Genomic DNA, 14,504 nt, shown 5'->3' on the forward strand with positions numbered 1-14,504 from the left:
TAAATGGTGCTTCAAAACATTACTTCTCCGCGACGATGAGTACTCGAGAGCAATGCAAGGTAAGCAACCAGGCAAAGGTTCCAGGCAATCAGTTCCAGGTCGGAAGTTTGATTTCAGGTTCCGACTGATAACTCTATTTCCCCTTCTCCTGCATGTAAGAGCAAGGACAAAGAAAAGGACAGGGAAAAAGCATGATATGAGATACCTTTGCTTTCGCCCTTGATGATATGAGATACTTTTGCTTTTGAAGAAGCGGTGAATGAATCAGCACATGCTTCCATCTACCGTTTCCTCCTGGGTCATCTGTACTCCAGGCATCTGGTATCATCTTTGGGGAAGAGGAAAAAAATTGAGTATTTTGAGATGTTTTGCTGGGAGTGTACTCTCGGAGGTGAGGAAGAGTTGGGCATTTTTTTTTTTTCCGCAGGTCTGCCTTGCCATAAAAGATGAAGGTCGACATATATAGGGATTTCCCAATAGCAAGTGGTGGTACTGTTCTTTTACCCTTGTCGACAAACGTTTTGATCCCGCAAATTCGGCTTTTTGAAATAGTGACGACTCTTCGATCTTTGAATACGCCTCTTTGATTTCTGAACGACGCCTCTTCGATTTCTGAACGACGCCTCTTCGATTTCTGAACGAGCGTCTCTTTTGACAAAGTGGCACGCGTTTTCTGAAAAGCAGAGAAAGCGTCGCCGAACTTTGCGCTCGTCAGCTAAAGATGTGTAGCTGCGATGATGACCTCCACGTGATCTTTTGACAAAGTGGCACCCGTGCTCTGAAAAGCCGCGAAAGCGTCGCCAGCCTCCACGTGTTTTCAACTTTGTCGGAGATCTTTTGACAAAGTTGAACGCGTTTTCTGGAAAGCCGAGAAAGCGTCGCCTAACTTATGCCGGAAAATCCAGCTTTTGAGATTTGCAGAGCGATGTCTCTTCACTTTTGAACAAGCGGCCCTTCGATTTCTGAACCAATGCCTCTTTGATTTCTGAGCAAGCGCCTCTTCCTTTTTATAGAGGTATTGATCACCTGTAACATGCATACTTTGAAGGTTGCTCATTCCTGAAAATCATCTCCGGCCTTTTGAGTTTTAACTCCATCCACCCATCTATTTTAACACCTTTGAAAAATGGCTAATCCATCGAACCTTAGCTTAGAATTGAGTCTCAGCAGTGATCCGGTTGCGCCGCTTCAAGGTAATGTATGGTGTCCTTCTTTCTTATCTTCTAACGGTCCTCTTACAGGTGAAGACTCAGTGATGCAGGACGCCACAACAGCTACAATAGTGGCTCGGAACCTCCTCACTCCCAAAGACAGTCAGCTACTTTCAGGACGGTCCGATGAGTTGGCCGTTCAAGAGTCCCTCGCTCTTAGTGTTCAGTGTGCGGGCTCTGTGTCCAACATGGGCCAACGCCTGCTTGCTCGGTCCCGTCAGGTGGAATCATTGATGGCAGAGGTGGAAGATCTTAAGCAGGAGATTAAACAGCTTAAGTACGAGAATAGAAGTTTGCATGTGCTTGCAAATAACTATTCGTCGGGCATGAAGAGGAAGCTTGATGAGATGCAAGAATCTCAAGGTCGCGTTCAAAGTGACCGTCAAAGGCTTGCGTCTTTCTTCCAGAGGCACATTTTTCCGGCGTCATCAAGCGTTCCACCAAGTATTGAGGCCTCGAATGCTCTATCTCCGATGCCTCTTGCTCCAATGTCTTCTGCTCCGAGAGTGTTGCCACGTAGTGGGGCTTCACGTACACATCCTTTGTGAAAGCTTCAACTTTTTTTTTTTTTTTTTTTTTTTTTTTTTTTTTTTTTTTTTTTTTTTTTTTTTTTGTACACATTTGTAATTTCTCGAAAATCAATGAACATGCTTTGTTTTATTTAGTGTATTGTGCTAAATACAGAGAAAACATGTACATCACCGTCCATCATCATTTTTTATTCTTTCCTTTGCTTTCGGTGGCGCTGATCCACCGTTCATTTATATATATATATTTCAGATGGTGCCAGAAGCACCACCATTGTTTTTTCTTTCTTTTTATTATATATATATATTTTTTTTTTTCTTTTTGCACATGACTCCAGAAGCACCATCATTTTTTCTTTTAATTTTTTTTTTATTATTCTTTTAAAAGATGCTTCCAGCATCATCATTGCGGCTTTTATTTATTATTCTTTTGAAATATGCTTCCCGGCATAATCATTGCTACTCTTTTTTTTTTTTTTTTTTTTTTTTTTTTTTTTTCTTTATAAGGCCATCTGCAAGGCTGAGTTCGTGGGTGAAAACCCAGGCCGTGTCCGAGAGAAGACGGAGGAGATCTTTGGGTGTGAGTTGACAAACTTTGATTTTGTTGATCACATTCAAAGGCAGCAGCAGAGGCAAGCAGACGGATGAGATCTTTGGGTGTGAGTTAACAAACTTTGATTTTGTTGATCACATTCAAAGGCAGCAGCCATGGCGGAGGTGCAGGAAGCTTCATCAAGGCAAGTTCAACAGAAGCAGAGCTTACAGAAACTGCCCCAGCAGCAATGTTTGTTTCAGTTCTAACCCGCTTTCCCACAGTGATTGCGTGCTTGAACAGCCTACTGATGTTTCTACCAAAGCCAACAACTCCTTGGCCGACTTTAACAACTTGTTTCACCTGGGCAAGAATTTGACCTTCTCCGAGGACAAGAGAGTCAAGACCTGCTGATACTTCAAAGAGGTGCTGAGTGGCATCTTTATTATAGAGTAAAAACCGGTGTTGGCATAGCTCAGAAACAGGGACTCCACTTGACTTTGACATCCACTCGGTAACTTCTTTGACACCACGATGATGAGAGAGAGCTACAACATATATCTCCATTCGGTTGCAAGTACTAAGAACAGCTGCTTCTTCTATGTGATTTAAACCACACAGCTCCTCTATGGCTCGAGGCCATTCTGCTTCTGGAATGGCAAGTTTTTTTTTTTTTTTTTTTTTTTTTTTTTTTTTTTTTTTTCACGCATTTCAACGGGTGTTGTGTGAATACTAAGTCCGATGACCACAATACTGCTTCTTTCCTTTGTGTATCTATCAGCGGCAGAGGTCTTGAGCTGCTCAAGAGTGGAGATATTGGAAGAAGGTAAGAGAGACTGGGGGGTCGGCGGACCATGGAACCACCACTCGAGGTCGGGGCGACGATCTGGAGCACCGTGTCGACGTCGCGGGAGCTCAGGGCGTCATAAAGGGCGAGCACCACCCTTCGATTGCTGGACTTAGCGTCTTCCAGAGCTTCCAGAGAGTTAGCCAGTCGTAATCGTGCTTTCCGCCGTCTGTAGATGACAACAGATCATCAATGCCAGTTCTTCCCACCTTGGCCGATCCAACTGACAGCCTCCCCATCTTCCTCCGTCAACGGCTGGGCGGTGAAATCGCAGGGAGTGGAGAATGAGCGACTGCACGAAATAGATCCCGAAGAATCCAAGCAAGTAGATGAAGGAGGCGACGAACGCGAGTATCGCGACGATCTCGGAGAAGTTCACGACGTGGAGCGGCGTCGAGGTCCTGATCTTCCTCTATTATTTTCTGAAGCTCAGCATCTGCCCAATCTTCAATTCTGTCTGGGTTTTTTACGAGAGGCAAATGATCGGCTGCGACCAGTGCAAGCAGGTCGAAGGAACTTTCACTACCATTTCTCTCTGCTTTTCAGATCAGAGAAAAATGTGAAAAAAATTTGATAGATTTGCAAAAAAGCTTTGTATATATAAAGCTTCGAATTTTTTTTTTTAATCGGATCTGTAAAGTCTCTGCCTTTTTTGCTTCCGACTCACTCTTCAACTTGTTCAATTTTTTTTTTGGTGGAATCCGGTGCGTTTCAGATCAAGGTCGGGAGAATGATGAGTTTTCCGGCGAGGCACTCGTAGAGACGCTCACGAAGGGTAGCTTCTAACTGAGTACTCATTTTGGGCTTCCTGCTCGACCCTGTAGTCATCTTCGTCGACAATGGCCTTCACCAGCCTCTCCAGCTGCTTCTTTATCTCCACGGCCTTCGCCTTCTCCGCCGCCGTGGACGCATCGGCGTCGGTCACAGTTCCCTCCCCGGAGACGAAACCTTTCCTGGCCATTTGCGGAGGAAGGAAGAAAAATTGAGATCAGGGGTTGCTGTTGCTCTGATTATTCGTCTCAGATGAATGGGACGTCGAGAATTGTAGACCGTTGCTGCAGCTGCATCGTCTCGTCTGTCAGAGGAAGGCGAGAGAGACACAGAGAGAGATGCTCTGTTTTCCTGGATTTCTTTTTGTCTTGGTTTCTGTGTGCGACTGATTGATGGAGATGGATCGCCCGTTGGTGTAGAAATCAGGGACGCCGCCGCCTCCTCCGCCATTGAAGCCTCCCGATTGCATTTTTTTTTTTTTTTTTTTTTTTTTTTTTTTGGTGCCTGAAGAAACGCATGGAAGGAGAAGAAGAGACAGTTTCTGTTTCTGTTTCTCTCTCTTATTGTCGCCTTGCATTCATTTGTAATTGCAATTAATTTGATAACTCGGCCAGATTCCAAACTCTAGAGAGAGAAAGTGAGGAGAGAGAGCTGGGATGCGGTAGGGTCCATAAACATGCTGGGGAGCTGGGATCGGCGATCGGACAGGGGAACGGCGTACCAGTCGGGGTGGTTGTTGACGCGTTTGTCAGTTTGTAGCCTCTGCAATTGCCTCTGGAACTCTACCGAAGTCACCACTGGATCCGATCCGATAACCCGTGGCCTGATCTGACAAACTCAGGCGGCGGCGCAACTTGATGTTGCTATCGACAGCGAAAATCTTGGTCTCGCCGCCGACGTAGCAGAGCTGGTTGTCGTGCGGGCGAGGGAGGATCTTTCCACCGTAGCTGCACATGAACTTGGCCTTGTAATTTTGGGTCTGAGGATTGGCTGGGTCGACCTCCCATGGCGGAGTGTTCTCGAAATCGATATCTCATGATCGTGGGGACGTGGTGGAATCCAAGAGAGAATGGCTGAGAAGCTGATTATAATGGATTCCATTCAAGGGGTTTAAGGCTAGAGGGAGGTTTGGATTTGGAAAAAGAAAGAGGAGAGGAGTGCTGGAAAGTTCTGGCCTTAAGGGAGCGAAGATAGAGATTTTGGCTCGGATTCTGGTGGGTCTGGGTGCGAGGAAGAAGAAGGACGCCATTGGACTGATGCTAATAGGCTCACGGTTTTGGGCTTTATCTTCAACAATCCAGCCCACGGTTTGGGCTTTTATCCTCAACAATCCAGCCCAATCATGGTTTTGGGCTTTATCTTCAACAATCCAGCCCACCGCCATTATTATTATTTGTAATACATTATAATTTTTTTATTTTTTATTTTTTTAATTTTTTTTTTAATTTTTTTTATTTTTTATTTTTTTATTTTTTTGATAATACATTATAACATATGTATTTTTTTTTCTTTTTTTTTTGATAATACATTATAACATATGTATTTTTTTTTTCTTTTGTAATAAAATTGACTTTCTTTAATGAAACATTTATTTATTTATTTTGATGTGACTGTACTTGAAGTTTTGAAGTTTCAAGTTGCCTACGTACTCTTCCAAAGAAGAGATCAAGTCATAACGTAGTTCAAATGAGTGATGATTTTGGTGATGATTTTGATGATGATTTTGGTGATGATTTTGATGATGATTTTGGTGATGATTTTGCCGTACACAGTTTATGCTCTTGCGGGCCAGGAGCGTCTTGGTGCCGTTTGCATTTTTAGCTCGTGCAGGCAAGGAGCGTTTGTTGTCGCCTTTTATGCTCGTGCGGACAAGGAGCTTTGGTTGTCGCCTTTTAGGCTCGTGCGAACGAGGAGCTTTGGTTGTTGTTGTGGATTTGTCAAGCGATCTGGGAGAGGCGTTCCTCGCAATCTTCATAGGAAGGAGCCTTGACCGAGTAATTGAAGAAGTCTTCTGGGAAGAGGTCGCACATTGTGATGGGGATGGACGATCTTTGTGTCGAAATTTCATTATCTCCAACACTTTCACATTGTTCTGGAGGTTGACAAGAGCTGTTTTGCCCCCTTTTCGATTGATAAACTTGTGGACAAGATGGTTGCTGCTTGTCCAATTTCTTCGCAGCGATCTTCGAAAGACATTCCTCACAATCTTCATAGCAAGGAGTCTTGATCGAGAAATTGAATAAGTCTTCGAGGAAGAAAAGATCCCGCATGAACGATCTTTGTGTTGAAATTTTCTTATCTTCAACATTTTCACATTGCTTTGGAGGTTGGCGAAAGCTGCTTTCCCCCCTTTCTGATTGGTGCACTTGTGGAGAAGACATATGTTTCTCGTGCAGTTTCTTCGAAGCGACATGAGTCCATCCTTCAATTTCACTTGACTTGGAGCATGCCCCCAACAGTCGAGGTGAAGACTTTGAGTCGAAAGAGCCAGAAGTGACATCTTTCTTAGGGATTTCATCTTCAGTGCCGTCCTCTTGGGTTTGTTGGCATGAAGATTTGCCAGTGTGGACGACGATGCGCCTCCTTACCTTCAGTGGTCCTTTTGTGTCGACCTCTAGGATTGCTTGGCGCTTCATCCTTGAAGGAATCAAGCTTTGAACGTCGCCTTTTTCTGCTAACCCATCGAACTTTTCTTCCTTTGGTGTTGTCTTCCTCTTTCCAAAAGGCTTCTCATTATCTTCAAATCTTTCCGAAGCTGATGGTCGCAGAGGAGAGATAGCTGTGTTGCTTTGTTTCTTAGGCTTTAACAACCTTTCAAAAACAGAGCTTTGGGATGTTGGCATGCTAAGCCTCTTGAAGACAGAGGTTCGGCCTTGACTACCAATGCGATTAAGCGCTGAAATTCTGGAGCTTGAATGGCTCATCCTATCGAAGACCGACGGCCGAGGGACGGGTTTAGGCTCCTTTTGGTCTTGTTCAATGCTCACGCTGATGTGTTGAGCGCTAGCTTTCTTCACTTTGCTTGAAATCTTCACGGGTGCATTTGGTGTGAAGCCAAGTCCGGCTTTGTTGTTGTCAACTCCGTAACCATGCTCCTTCAACTTCTTTTGAGTTTTGGTGAGGTTAAGTTCTTTGTCATCGACGGTGTTTGAAACCTTCTTTCCAAGATTTGAAGAGGAAGCAAAGTCATGCCTAGCCTTTGACATGGGTTCGTAGGCATTTGGGTTAAAGCCTTCTTCGGTCTTCTTAGTTGGAAGAGAGCTTGGTTTCATTTTGACGCCATGCTGTGCCTCCAGACGGTTGATGAGTCCGGCGGTTTGCAAGTTTTTCTCCTCTGCAGTCCGTGTGAGCTTTGTGATTGCTTCATTCATCTGAGCTAGTTGCTCCTCGATTGAAGTTGCTCCAGTGGTCATGACTTGCATGGTTGTACTGCCGCTCGAATCAGCGCCGGAGGGTAGGGACTCTGAGTATTTCCTCAGGCTTTCCCCTCTTGATGCCCTTAGCGAGGCTAGGGTGATCACAGGATCGTGCCTCAGGTGCTCTTGTTCCTTTGACAGAGTTAATGCAGGGGCGGAAGCCGCGGCAAAAAGAGCTCTTGCTTCACTTCGGGTTGTGATGCCCAAAATATCACCAGTTGCGGCGATAATGTTCTTGTTCTTCGCTTTGACTGCAGGAACAGCTTGATCCTTTCTTGATGCCATTTGCGTTTTTTTGATGATTTGAGGATAGAGATGAGAGGTAGAGATAAGTCCCACTGGGCGTGCCAAATTTGTAAACACGAGAAATTCCTGAAACAGGCGAGAGACAAGAATACGTGTACAAAATAATATTTTGTATTAATGATTTTGGGGTTACAATCTCTTTGTAATTTGGTCCTCTGATTCTATCTTCGTAGGGTGTGGGTTTGTGGATGAGTTGTTGATCCAAAGGGCCGTCGGGGCTTGATCTAAGGATGCACAGCTGATGAATGGATCTTCAAGGGGCGTTGGGCTTGATCTTGAAGGTTGATGGATGAACGGATCTTCAAGGGCTTTTGGGCTTAATCTTGAAGGATGAACGGATGTGTGGATTTGTTGAGGTTGTTGATCCAAAGGGGCCGTTGGGGCTTGATCTTAGGATGAACGGATCTTCAAGGGCTTCTGGGCTTAATCTTGAAGGTTGATGGATGAACGGATCTTCAAGGGCTTTTGGGCTTAATCTTGAAGGATGAACGGATGTGTGGATTTGTTGAGGTTGTTGATCCAAAGGGGCCGTTGGGGCTTGATCTTAGGATGAACGGATCTTCAAGGGCTTCTGGGCTTAATCTTGAAGGATGAACGGATGTGTGGATTTGTTGAGGTTGTTGATCCAAAGGGGCCGTTGGGGCTTGATCTTAGGATGAACGGATGATGAGCGATGAACACTTTCTTCAAGGGCCGTCGGGGCTTGATCTTGAGTTGGTGGAAGTTCTTCAAGGGCGTCGGGGCTTGATCTTGAAGGTTGATGGATGATGAACGATGAACGGATGTGTGGATTTGTTGATCCAAAGGGGCCGTTGGGGCTTGATCTTAGGATGAACGGATCTTCAAGGGCTTCTGGGCTTAATCTTGAAGGATGAACGGATGTGTGGATGATGAACACTTTCCTCAAGGGCCGTCGGGGCTTGATCTTGAGTTGGTGGAAGTTCTTCAAGGGCCGTCGGGGCTTGATCTTGAAGGTGGATTTGACGAAGAACGAAGATTGCTTTCTTGATCCTTCGGGATTTGCTTGAGAGCTTTAGAGTTTCAAGGCTTCTTTCTTTCTTCCTTCCTTCTTTTCTTCTTTTCCTTTCTCCTTCTCCTTCCTTCTTTTTTTCCCTTCTTCCTCCTTCTTTTCTTCCCCCTCCAAATGAATGCCTTTGGCCTCATATTTATAGAATTCCAAAACTTGATTTTTGGATTTAAATAATCAGATGAAATAAATCGTTTCTGCCAGGTATTGACACGTGTCATATTTGATGACTTTTCCAATTTATTTCGATTTTTTGTTGAATCACACGCTACATGTAAAATTTATGTGACACGTGAACGTTGAAATTTTAATTATTGATCAACATTCATTTCACCGAAATTTTGATGTCTACAAATGTGCCATTCGGGGCTAAATGTGGCAAATATGGCTTATGGAGGATGATGGGACAAAAACATTAAACTTGGAAAGATATTTGGCTGCAAGTGGGATAGTTTGATATTATAATAATGTTTTTCCTTATTGTTTGGGTGGTGGAGGTTTGCCAAGAGCTTTGTTTAAACAACAATTGCATGTTTTCCTAATGCAAATGGATGGGAAGACACAGACATTCTGACAGATGTCATGTGAAAGAAGCTAGCTTGCTTCTTTTAATTATTAGTTTATTGCAAGTGGTGGAGATATGTGGTGGAAGTGCAAGTTCCCCTTTTAATATTATTTCACAATGCAAGCTGGCCAAGCTTCTTTCGGGCAAGATCATTGTTCTCAGCAATGAGGCTCTTTCAGATCTCTATATAAAGAAGCAGAGGCAGGAGGATTATGGATACTCAAACAACCAATCAATCAACTCTACTTAAATCAGCTCATCAGCTCCTTGTAGACATTTAGCTCTAGCCAAGCATCCATTGCTTTCCTTGTTTATTAGCTCCGCTACTCACTAGTAGTATCGATCTCATTTATAGTTCACGTACAACCCCTTTTCAGTCATTTAAATTACAAGCAATCTACAATACCAATCATTTACTTTCCTCTGTCAGTTACATTTCCAGCAACCTTGCCATTTACATATTGTTCCATCACTCCATATAAGTAAAGTCCTTATCTTTAAGGCAAACAAAGAACCTTGATTTGAGCCACTCCCACTCAATGGCACAATCTCTTGGTTTGAAGTCAAATTCAGGCGCAACCTCAATCATTCAGATCTCGTCTACTAACGGCATCTGGTAGTGGCATGCTTGCCCCCACCAATCTCATGTTTGAGTAAATTCCCGGCATGCCAGTGAGGACCATGGTGAATTTAGGGAGAAAACATTTTGGCATGCTCGGTGGGACATTTATATGGAGTTAGATCATGAACAATCCATATGTTCATGATTTTTCTCAACAAATTTTCGACCACTACATTCCGGAGTGGGAAGAGGATGATGGTGTTGAAGCATGCCCAAGCTATGGCTATGATGAAAATCACTTGGAGCCAACCTATGAATTGCCAACTTATGGGTACATGGATGAGGAGTACTCAAGTCCCATGGGATATGATTGTCCGCCAACTAATGGCTATCAACTAAAGAATAATAATCATGAGGATTGGCCAACTTATGGCTATGATGAAAGTTAATATTCTTTTGATAACAATCACATTCATGAATACTATGATAGGCCAACAAATGGCTTTGAGTATCAAAATGCTTCTGAGTACATAGAGCCAATATATGAGATGCCAACTAATGATCATCCGGAAGAAAAGCTCTACAATGAGGATGTGGGCAAATTAGAGAAGGTGTCCAAAACTCATGTGGCAATCATCGAATATGGTGAAGAGGTGACCAAGTGTTTTAAAAGGATAGAGGAAAGCTATACAACTTTCGGAGAAACCATGAGAAAGTTAATAGATCAAATGTGTCAAATCCCCTCTACAAAACAAACTCACCCTACTACAACCAAGGAAGAACAAATCATACACATTGATGGAGGCCAAGCAATGGCCCCACCCAATGAAAAATCCATGAAAATGGATATAGTTGTAGGAGACCAAACCAACATATCAAAAGCGATAACGGCTAAGATGGAGCTTATGGCTATTGTAGGCCAAACACCAACGCTTGGGGGGCTCAAACCCATACCTCGTGTGGAGTTCGAAGAAGAAGAAAATAGCTCCCACACTCTTCTCTGCCAACACAAGCATGTTGTCCATACCGAGATCTCAAGAAGGACAAAGCTTGGGATCAAACATGATTGGCCACCTCCTATGGTTCCCAAGCTACATAATATGACCAATTTAAGTAGTGGATCTGATTTCTCTACACTCAATTTTAAGAAAAGAAAAACATTTGAGTGTTAAGAGAAAAATAATGCTTGAGCAGCCAAGGGGCTTCACCCAACTTGCCTGAATGGCTTTCTTCTCCCAGTACCTTTCTTCTCCTTTTCTCTTTCTCTTTCTTTTTCCCTTTTTATTATTTCTTTCTCTTTTTCCGTATATTTTTCTTTCACTTTGCCCGAATGGGCATTATATTATATTATAGTATATATAAAAATAAAAAGACAACAAAGAAAAATATAAAAAAAAAAAAATCTGGCTTGCTTTTTTAATTTGCCCGAAAGGGCTCTCTCTCCCCTTTTGCTTTTTAATTTAAAAAAAAAACAAAAAAACAAAAAAAGCAGAAAAGAAAGATATAAAAATCTGGGTAACCTTTTTTCAATCTGCCCTAGTGGGCATTTCTGTTGCCCGACAAAGGGCTTTCTTTTGTTGTTTTGGTGCCCGAAAGGGCTTTGTTTTTTTTGTGTGTTTCTTATTGCTATTACAAAGAAAAAGATATAAAAATTAAAATTTCCAAAAACCACAAAAACACTTTTCTTTCTTGCTTTTGTTTCTTTTTCTTGCTTTCTTTGCCTTTTTGTTTTCTTGCTGGGGGGCTTTACAGAAAATATAAAGATCTAGGCAGTTTGCAAGTGGCATTTTCACTCTTCTTTTCACTTTTTTCTTATTCAATGGATGTATTTAGCCCGAACCCAAAAGTTATAAAAAGCCAAAATCAATGGCTAATCTTCCACAAATTTCACCAAGATTCATGGAATTGAAGGCTTTATAAAAGCAAAAAACATGGCTTTCCTGTGCAAAATTATATCAAAGAGCTTCTTAATGGCTATTGCAAGAAGAGCATGGGGTTATCTTACCTGACTGGTGATGCCTGATAGAACCATTATTAGGTCACCAACAAACTCTACATGCCTCCCCAACTCTCACCAGCACCTACGACCAAAGCTCGGGCTACTTCGGCAACTACCATCCGCGAAGTCATCAGTTAATATATATGTAGAGTTTGTTTGCACCTAAAATGTGTCATTTAGGCTAAATGTGGCAAATATGGCTTTTGGAGGATGATGGGACAAAAACATTGAACTTGGAAAGATATTTGGCTGCAAGTGGGATAGTTTAATATTATAATAATGTTTTTCCTTATTGTTTGGGTGGTGGAGGTTTGCCAAGAGTTTTGTTTAAACAACAATTGCATGTTTTCCTAATACAAGTGGATGGGAAGACACAGACATTCTAACAGATGTCATGTGAAAGAAGTCAGCTTGCTTCTTTTAATTATTAGTTTATTGCAAGTGGTAGAGACACGTGGTGAAAACATGTGGTGGAAGTGCAAGTTCCCCTTTTAATATTATTTCACAATGCAAGCTGGCCAAGCTTCTTTAGGGCAAGATCATTGTTCTCAGCAATTGGGCTCTTTCAAATCTCTATATAAAGAAGCAAAGGCAGAAGGATTATGGACACTCAAACAACCAATCAATCAACTTTGCTCAAATTAGCTCATCAGCTTCCTTGTAGACATTTAGCTTTAGCCAGGCATCCATTGTTTCCTTGTTTATTAGCTCTACTGCTCACTAGTAGTATCGATCTCATTTATAGTTCATGTACAACCCCTTTTTAGTCATTTAAATTACAAGCAATCTACAATACCAATCATTTACTTTCCTCTGTCAGTTACATTTCCAGCAACCTTGCCATTTACATATTGTTCCATCACTCCGTATAAGTAAAGTCCTTATCTTTAAGGCAAACAAAGAACCTTGATTTGAGCCACTCCCACTCCATGGCACAATCTCTTGGTTTGAAGTCAAATTCAGGCGCAACCTCAATCATTCAAATCCCGTCTAGTAGTGGCACGCTTGCACCCACCAATTTCATGTTTAAGTAAATTCCTGGCATGCCCGCGAGGCCTATGGCGATTTAGGGAGCAAACAGTGTTTGATAAAAATCATGTGAAAGGAATTCTAAATAATTATAATAGATAATTACATTCCTATAGGGACTATATGAAGAAGATTCCGAATTAACCAAATCTATTCTAAAAAAATAATACTAAACGTGCTACTAAATTTTGTCCCCCAATTGGATTGCAACTTTACTCGAGGATCTACACACCTAATTAACACTATGAATTTGTGTTTGACTTAATATCTTCTACCACAATATTTTGAGAGCAACTCGTGTACTGAGCGAGACCTTGTGTTTACAAAGTATGGTTCTGAAATTGAGTCTCTTGATATGCATGCAGGTCAAACACTACAAATACGGCGGAGTGTCGCTTGGTGTTGGCATGGAACACCTCATAGCAAATGGAGTTTCAGGTCTCTTCTTTATAAATACATGGCTTGATATGGCTCGTGGTCTGGATCTTACAGTTCAACCATTCATGGACAGGACATTACTTCGTTCCCGAGACCCACCTTAGCCTGCATTCCCTCATGTCGAATGCCAACCTTCTACCCAAATGAAAACCCCTCATCCACAGAGCATAAGTATTACTGATAATACAACCTCCATTTTCAGATTTACGCGGGAGCAGCTCAACATCTTGAAGGCCAAGTCTACAGAAGATGGCGGGAATACAATAAGGTATTGCTCATTTGAGATGTTGGGAGGTCGTATTTGGAGATGTGAATGCAAGGCACGTCAACTTCCCGATGATCAAAACACCAAACTTCATATTACAACTGATGGAAGGTCTAGATTGCAACCCCCGCTCCCACCTGCTTACTTTGGCAATGCTGTTTTCAGAACCACACCAATTGCTGCAGTAGGGGATCTGCTATCAAAACCGACATGGTATGCTGCAAGCCGTATGCCTGATGCTTTGGTGCACGTGGACAACGATTATCTTAGATCAATTATTAACTACCTTGAGCTTAATCGTCCTCGTCTTTGTGAACTTGTCACTGGGCCTTCGTCTATATGGTGCCCGAATCTTGATATAAACAGTTGGATTAGGCTGCCGATTCACGATGCTGATTTTTGGTTGGGGACGACCTATTTACATGGGACCTGGCACAATGCCATTTGAGGGAATTTCTTTCATACTACCAAGTGCAACAAATTATCAGAGTTTATCGCTGGTTATTACTCTGCAACCTGAGCACATGAAATCATTCTCCAAGATGTTGTATGACATATGAAGCAAATGAAACGCTGGAGATTGAATTCCTGCCATGCACTGTTGGCGGCCGGAGGTCATCCTCAACAGCTGTTCAAATGTTTTGTGTTTTCACGGTACATGTGGACTTTTGTCCAACACGGACCACACCACTGGTTGTATCTTCTTGTCATTCTCAATGGATTCCCTATCTTTGAGCCTAAATTTGTCTAAAATTTACTCATTAATGGTTGGTATCATCAAGATAATTTTTTGCTACTCAAGATATTAGTTAATATTATCTCATTCATAAACCCTAGAGTATGGCCGGTGGAACTGCATGGTTCAACATGTTCATTTCCTTACGGTTTGATCCCTATATAAGAAAGGCAAAGGCTAAACGATAAGGATCTCTCGATCAAACAAATTGCTTAAAACCCCAACCGAGTAAACATTTCCTTCATCAAACAAATTTGCATTCGTAGCTTAAAT

General features: G+C 42.4%; 3 protein-coding genes across 3 annotated transcripts; 2 read left to right on the forward strand and 1 right to left on the reverse strand.

Annotated features, from left to right (window-relative positions):
• Positions 1–2,327: 2,327 nt before the first annotated feature.
• LOC125477059 (glutamyl-tRNA reductase 1, chloroplastic-like) lies at positions 2,328–3,193 on the reverse strand (the record flags this gene model as incomplete). Its single annotated transcript, XM_048583827.1, has 2 exons — positions 2,328–2,938; positions 2,974–3,193. Coding segments are annotated over 2 exons (756 nt in total), but the record flags the coding sequence as incomplete, so codon positions are not given.
• LOC125476988 lies at positions 3,190–4,388 on the forward strand. The gene is made up of 2 exons (XM_048583703.1): positions 3,190–3,623; positions 3,833–4,388. Exons 1-2 carry the CDS (start codon positions 3,293–3,295, stop codon positions 3,901–3,903), a joined length of 402 nt encoding a protein of 133 aa, XP_048439660.1. The 5' UTR covers positions 3,190–3,292; the 3' UTR covers positions 3,904–4,388.
• An 8,001-nt stretch (positions 4,389–12,389) lies between these two features.
• LOC125476987 (shikimate O-hydroxycinnamoyltransferase-like) lies at positions 12,390–14,223 on the forward strand. Its single transcript, XM_048583702.1, has one exon. It carries the CDS (start codon positions 13,374–13,376, stop codon positions 13,941–13,943), a length of 570 nt encoding a protein of 189 aa, XP_048439659.1. The 5' UTR covers positions 12,390–13,373; the 3' UTR covers positions 13,944–14,223.
• The last annotated feature ends 281 nt before the right edge of the window (positions 14,224–14,504 follow it).

The sequence above is a fragment of a genome, unplaced genomic scaffold (genome assembly GCF_019419815.1).
Source record: "Pyrus x bretschneideri cultivar Hongxiangsu unplaced genomic scaffold, Pyrus_bretschneideri_v1 Contig20, whole genome shotgun sequence".
Lineage (NCBI taxonomy): Eukaryota > Viridiplantae > Streptophyta > Magnoliopsida > Rosales > Rosaceae > Pyrus > Pyrus x bretschneideri.